The sequence below is a fragment of the Mastomys coucha genome, unplaced genomic scaffold (assembly GCF_008632895.1).
Source record: "Mastomys coucha isolate ucsf_1 unplaced genomic scaffold, UCSF_Mcou_1 pScaffold3, whole genome shotgun sequence".
NCBI classification, from domain to species: Eukaryota; Metazoa; Chordata; class Mammalia; order Rodentia; family Muridae; genus Mastomys; species Mastomys coucha.
In genome coordinates, this window is record NW_022196909.1 from 4,978,738 (window position 1) to 4,986,456 (window position 7,719).

A 7,719-nucleotide genomic window follows, 5' to 3' on the forward strand; every position below is an offset into this window, starting at 1 on the left:
CAATGTACTCATACACATAAAATAAATAAAAATAAATCTTTAAAAAAAGAAGAAAAAAAAAAAAGAAATCAGACAACTTCTCAGACACGCACCTAGTTCAGAATCTGAATTATACTGATGGCTTGAGTTGACCACCTAGGACGTGGGTTTTCCAGTTAACAACAATATATCAGAAAACAAAGGGAAGAGTAGCTTAGCACTTAACAGTGTTTGCTGCTCTTGCAGAGGACTAGCAGTCTGTTCCCACCACCCGGAATCCCGCAGCTGCCTGCAACTCCAGCTCTAAGAGTCGGACGCCCTCTCCAGGCCTCCCCAGGTCTCCTCAGGCAGGCTCACAGGCACACACACAGACAACGGAACTAAAGTAAAAGTAAATGTTATTTTTAAGCAAGGAGGTAATACTTGAGACGTGTAAGCAAACACTTTTTTTTTTAAATTTCTATTTCTCCTTAAACTTTAGGGGTTTTCCCGGAACAAATCCACCTTCGCACTTGCAGAGGGCACCACAGAAGTCAGAGTAGACTGAGGGAGATCAGCTTTTCATTTTACATCCAACACTAGGGATTTCCTTAATTTTAAAGCATAAACAGTTAATGCTAGTGAAAACAAAACAACTGAATATCCCCGGCTGGTACCCCTGCCGAGGCTCCCGGGGATGGGGGGGAGCATTTGCATAGAGTCCACTTGTTTATTCTAGGGCAGACTATGCTAATAGCTCCACTTAAGGAAAATGAGGTCTGTTTGAAACCTTAAGACATCAGCTAAATGCACAGGATTCCAGAAACCCCAGGCAGACGTTTCCTCTTTGATCTGTAGGCAGGCTGGATGGAACACCTTCAAAGAAAGATACACAAATATTTGTTCTTTTTTCTGGATGCAACGGGCAAGCCTTCTCTAGGTCAGCTAAGGAATAAGATCAGACGAAATTAAGGGTAGAGTGTCTGTGGAATGTTCTTACCAAACTGCTGAGAAAATAAACCGTTAACGTCACCTTTGAATGAGGAGGATCCACTGTTTTCATCCGGATGTTATAACCACCTTTAACCAAGCAGACATACCCACTTGCTTTTCCTCAACCATCATTAGGGTAAAATTGCTGACACTTGCAGGAACCTGAGATCAGAGGTCACTCCCTGATTGTACAGTACAGAAGCCAAACAGAATGCAAAAGTCACACTCTAAAGTCACACCCACATGTCACACAACTTGTGTCTCACTGTGAAATTTTCCATACTTGAAAGAGTAACCCTCCATTTTTTGTGTCCCAATAAATTAGGATAGCTATTTATTCTGCTGTACTGATTTTTTAAATTACTTTTCTGTTTTATATCTTGGGGAAGAGGGAGAAGGAAGAAGAAAGGAGGAATCCAAGGGGAGACAGATGATATAGACAGATGCAGATAATAGCTGCAGATATGGCTAATTTTATTATGGACCCTATTTCTTTCTTGAAGACTTGTTTTTGGCTCTTTGGTCTACTTTGACACCTTGACCCTTAGTCCTGAGACTTAAAGTACATAGAGAAAAAGGTTAAGGCTCTGTGGATGGTAGGACTGGCTCCTGATCTGTATTTAATTTTATTTTATTTTTTGGTTTTTCGAGACAGGGTTTCTCTGTATAGCCCTGGCTGTCCTGGAACTCACTCTGTAGACCAGGCTGGCCTCGAACTCAGAAACCCGCCTGCCTCTGCCTCCCAAGCGCTGGGATTAAAGGCGTGCGCCACCACTGCCCGGCTCGACTCCTGATCTTTAAAAACAGAGGTTGAATATAGAAAAACTAGACAGAAACTTCTAATGTCACACAGAAAGTGGTAGAAATCTGAGAGAATTCAAAAGTTACCAGTAAATTTTCGACTTCTGGTTTTTTTTGAGCATATATTTTAAATTTGCATTTGAAAAGTAAATATTAAATATATATTTGAATTTATATTTATATATTTGAATATGTGTATATGTTTGAATATATTATATATTTGAAATTTTCTATATGTGAATTAAAGTTATATATCTGAATATATTATATATTTGAATATTTATATATATTTGAATTGAAATTATTACATTTAAATATATATTATATATTTGAATGCTTATATATTTGATATTATTATATATTTGAGTATATACATACATATATATATACACATATATATATACACACATATATATATATGTACATATATGTATAAAACCTGCTATGTGAGAAATCCCCCAGCTTCAAGCAAAATTAATAAACCACCTCTATATAGAGATGTATAATGGTATACCTGGGAGACAGCCCCCCATGGAGGAGGGTTTTCAGTCTGAGCTTGCTGGCCCAGTCTCCCCCAAAAGGTAAGAATTGAAGCATACTGCACTCGTTGGAGAACAGCCAGGTAGAAATGATCTAAACCAAAGTTCAGCCAGCCCTTTCTCCAGCATCACACATCAGTGACAATGAGATGCCTTCTAACATGTGTCACAATTCTAGCTTTGCAGAATCCTGCTACCGGAAAAACGGAGCTGTTCGATGTATTTGTAAAGAAAACTATGCTGGGCCTAACTGTGAAAGGTAAACAGAAAAAAATTCTTTCTTTTGTTTTCCCTGTAGGGCTGGAGGAAGCTTTGTGTGTGTGTGTGTGTGTGTGTGTGTGTGTGTGTGTGTGTGTGTGTGTGTGTGTGTGTGTGTGTGTGTGTGCATCAGCTCTGCTATGTTTCTCTTCAAAAGGTTTTGAGGTTGATGCACAAATTGGGGGTGGAAAAACATTTCAGAACCCCAAGGAGGGTGCCGTCCTCAGACTTCATGTCTCAGTACAGCGACGACAGACTTTCCCCTTGGTCCAGCCCAGGGTCACACCTTGGGATAAACTGGCAGGGAAGGAAGGAAATGAACCTGGGTGTGCTGGGGAGATTCTCCAAATGGCTCTGGTGACAGTCTCTGTTCTCTCCAACACTACAAACCAGTACTGTAACTAACGTCTCTTCAACAAAGAGTGAGACTTTGTGAATAAATAGAAAGGGACTCCTCTCTTGAATTCTCTATTGCTCATAGAATGAGAAATGGACAAAGAACTCACTGGTTACTTAATTCACTCATTATCTTATAAAATAAAATTCACAAGCACGGGTGTTCCAAATCCCTGTTGGGTGCTTACACAACATGTCCTTTTTAGTTGCTCTGTGGTTTGAAGAAAGACTGCAGGAGCTGGGAAGGGGGGCTCCCCCAATGATTTCCTAGTAAGGCATTGGCCATCCATTCCATCTGTCAGCTGCTCACCATTCTCTAAGATGAGATGCCTTTAACTAAAAGAATCTCCCAGAGGTCTTCATAACAGAGACACTGTGAACACAGGCCTCACCACCGGACTCAGGCAACCTCGTGATGTTGTAATTCCATAAAGACGGGGAGGGAAGGACCAAGGGTACAGGCCAAACATTCAGTCTAGCAACATATCCACAGGCGTCTCACCTCGTGGACAGCATATGCTGGCCAGCTCCTCAATGGGACTCACAAACTCAGCCTGTGGCTTAAGAAATAAATTCTTCAGGTAGTGGTGGTGCACGCCTTTAATCCCAGCACTTGGGAGACAGAGGCAGGTGGATTTCTAAGTTTGAGGCCAGCCTGGTCTACAGAGTTCCAGAATAGCCAGGGCTATACAAAGAAACCCTGTCTCAAAGAAAAAAAAAAAGAAAGAAAAGAAAAAGAAATAAATCCTTAATTACAAGCTGTCTGTCTTCTAAGAAATCACCTTGCATCTCTCAGAGTGTAGTTCTGAAACTCAAAAATAGCTATAGCGTGTGGGAAAGGAACAAGATCTCTGTGTTGTTACATTAACTTTTAAAAGTATCGGATGTAGGTAATTCTTGTACCCGGTGAATGGACATTTCCTTTCCATTAATGTTACAGGAGGGAAACTGAGAGCTGAGAACCCACATGACTATCATTCTATAGGAGGACTGGCAAAGGAAATCACATGGGGTGATTAATTACTATTTGTGACATAATCATTGCGTGTCTCCTCATTTGGAGACAGAACTACAAGGCACACAATTTACTCTTTCTCTGGTTCCATAGACCTGAGGTGATTGTGTGCCAGGCAAGGGTGGGGCTTTGTCTCCTGTGTCTCAAGGTAAATTCTGTATAATTTGATTAGGACAAAGTGTATTACTAATGAATCTCTCCAGTGTCGGCCAGGAGGAGTTAATGGCCCTGCTGATCAAGTGCCAGACTGGTACACATAAGACTTCTATGGGGAAACAGGGGTTCCCACCCTGACACAGGGCAGCATGCCCACTACAGACACATGATTGCAGATAACTAATTACCCTGCACACATCAGAAGCCTGTGGGATCTGCCATTACCCAGTAAGCCAGGATCTGATATGATGTTTATACTGCCCTGGGAAATTTATGTTGTAGAAAGAACTCCAGCTGCATATTGTAGGGTAGGGGGATTCTAAACAGTATGCCACAGGGATATGTGCATGGCCATGTTTATTGCTGCACTGTCCACGGTGAGCAAGGTATGGAACAAGCCGAGAGCTCTATCAGTGCATAAGTAGATAAGAAAACGCACGTTTATGCAACAGAATTCTATTCAGGGCTTAAGCAGAACTAAATCATGACATTTGTAGGGGAGACTGGAAAAAAACTGGATAGAGGCAATTACGTTTAGCAAACTGAGCCAGATTCTAAAAGATGGGCTTTTGCGTATTTTTCTCAGAGTATAGACTTAAATGGGCATGTGCAGGTGCAAGTAACATGAAAACAGAAAGGGAGAGGGAAAGAAAAGCATAAGGCAAGTGCACACAGAAAACTAGTGACATACATACTACATGAGAACAGAACCGTCTGGGGAAGAAAGGAGACCAAGAGGGCGAGGAGAAGGCAGATGGGGGAGGATGGAGAAGGCAGATGGGGGAGGATGCTGGAGGAGCAGATTTTTAAAAATTGTGTGTGTGTGTGTGTGTGTGTGTAACAGAGAGAAAAAGAGAAAATATGCCATCACAAACCCATTACTTTTCATGTTAAAACTCAATTTAAAACAAAATACATAAAAATTTAACATTTATTTGAAGACTAGAAAGAGCGCTAGTTTCGGAAGTAGAAGGTGGGTGTTACAGAGACCCATCAGTGGGCTGTGTCCCGACCACTCTGTGATGCTCTGGGGAAGTTACTTGACTTCTCTCAGTGTTAAGTCCCACTTCCACACAATGGGAGAAAGGCAAGCCCCTACCTCATACCCCCCACTGTGAGACAATACTGCCAGGGATGAAGGACAGCCCCTGGAACCTAGCAAATGCTCAGTGACAGGTAGCTGGTGACAAGTCAGCCGTTGTAGCTATTGACTCATGCTCATCACTGGCATCGTGTGTGCCTGGGATGAGTTGCCTCATCTTCCTAAGTCCCTTTCCTTAGACATTGTGCGGGCATTTAGTGTGACCACTACTCACCTCTTACAACCTCCCTGACTTACATTCATCATCAGTCAGCCCTGCAACCACTCTGAGAGGAGGTCACATTTTGCCATTGTGCTGATGAGGAAACTGTGCCAAGGGACACGTCTGAAGCCACGTTAGTACTGGAGGGAAGGGGAAGTAGGGAGTCAGGATTTGAACACTCGGGGTAAACACATTTATGTTATTGTTATGTCTTTGCACTGGTTTTCCCAAATGCCCTCCTGTTTAAGAGAATCATTTAAACAAACCTCTGAGATGCAGTAGAGACAGGCTAATCTCTTAGATCCTTCTGACATGCTCTGCATCCACCATCTACTAAGGGACTAAGACGAAAGCTTCCCTTACAGAAGCTACTGTCTGCGTGGAAAGGGTCAGCCTAAGGAACTCTCTCAGCTCCGTCTGCTCTTTCCTGTTGTCCCCAACTCTCCCCCTCATCCTCCCTCCACCTAGAGAGAGTGTGCAGAGGTCCCGTACCTCAAAACTTGGTCTCACAGTGCAAGGTGGAGTGGTTCTGGTATGAGCTCATCTAAGAGGCAGTCTTTTGTCCTTAAGGAACTTCAAGGCTAGGGAAGGAGACACCAGAAAACCACTCACAGAAAGCAGTAAACAGTAAGGGCCAAAGCCAGGCGCCGGTACATGCATACATTTATTGTCCTACATACCTGATGCAGGAAGATTGAGCCTAGCTCGGGGCCAGCCAGGGCAACAAAGTGAGACTCTCCTCACAGTCCCACATCACATCCCATTGCAAGCCCCGTACTGCATCAAGACATCATCCAACACCTTGAATTACTATTCATTTGAATCTGATTTCTTGTTGCTCTATAAAATATTATTTATTATCTTATATATATGAAAGCTTACCTGTATATATGTACATGCCTGAGGAGACCAGACACACATATCAGATCCCTTGGAAGTGGAGTTGATTGACGGTTGTGAGATAAAATTCGGGTGCTAGGATCAAAACCCCGATCCTCTGCAAGAGCACCAAGAGCTCTTGACCATGGAGTCATCTCTCTGGCCCTCTGATTTTTTTTTAGTTTTGCCCATACTCTATTTGAAATTCCATTCTGGTTTTCTTTACAGACATATAAAAGCCATAGGCATATGGAGTTTCCACTTGCTTTTATATTTGAAATATGCTAAGATTATTTTTAATGAACACTGGAAGGGTTTTAGTCTATGAAAATAGTCTTTAAAGTGAAGTCATACTGTGTACAAGTTGGAAGGTCTAAAACATAAGACACATTTAGCTTAGTCTGTCTCGTGCCCTACGAAGGAGCATAGATCAAATGCAGCCACCCACCTTGTCATCACATTGTGTCCACGACTCCTCTGCCCGTCTCTTTTTCCTTATCTCCTCTTACCTGGCACACACCCACCATATGAGGACTTTAGATCTGTCTGTTCTACGATTACAACTGTGATGCCAAGAGTAATAACTAACTCTTATTGAATGATTTCTGTGTGTGCTTACTGTATGACTGCTTTTGGCTAATAGCTTTAAATGGAAGTTGGCTGCTGTTGTATATAACTAGGAAATTCACAAGCCTTTGGGACAATTTGCTTTTCTCATTCCTATCCAGTGTGACCTTCAGTCCACAAGAGGCATATTTGAAAGATGGAGGAGCTGACAGAGCCATGAGGAGACTTAATCTAAGTTCATAATGTTGTTTAGTGATAAATCCAATGTCAAAACCCAGAGACCTGGCACTCAATGGTGTTTTTCAGATCTCAGTTTGGTCTCAATGCTTCTGCCTCAGTGCTCCACATTGCCTTTAATCACATGCGTTTATTATATACTTCATCCTCTCACTTTTGTGACAGAATAAGGAGCATACTAAGACCCCATGAAGATTTTCCATGTAGGTGCTGTTGCTAGAGGATCAGAGGAGAATGGGGAAAATAAACCAAACCCAAAGTGAATTTAGTACCCTAAAGTGTGACCCAGGAGAGTGACTCCAGCAGAGAGACACAGCAGAGGGTACAATGTCATCAGAGGTGGCAATGATGACTTTGATGATGATGGCCTCAGAGATAGAAAAGAACAGTAAAGAAGATTCAGAAATTTGGCCCAATTTGCTCTAAAAGGAACCAAGTCTTTTGAACAAACATCAGTTCTACTGTTTTCATAGAGTTCTGGGTGCCACTCTCTGCCTTGCCTCTGGCCTTTGGACTTCTAATCTTGAACAGACTTGTGTTGCTAGCCGTATTTCTCAGCCTGTGTGTGTTGCTAGCCGTATTTCTCAGCCTGTGTGTGTTGCTAGCCTCATTTCTC

At 42.3% G+C, this 7,719-nt stretch overlaps 1 protein-coding gene across 1 annotated transcript in view; it reads left to right on the forward strand.

Moving 5' to 3' along the window:
* The window catches only part of Lama4 (laminin subunit alpha 4), a 157,905-nt gene that overhangs the window by 52,681 nt on the left and 97,505 nt on the right, over positions 1-7,719 (forward strand). The window contains exon 4 of the mRNA XM_031348564.1: positions 2,470-2,550. Within this exon, the coding sequence (XP_031204424.1) occupies positions 2,470-2,550 (81 nt within the window). The remainder of the gene's footprint in view (positions 1-2,469; positions 2,551-7,719) is intronic.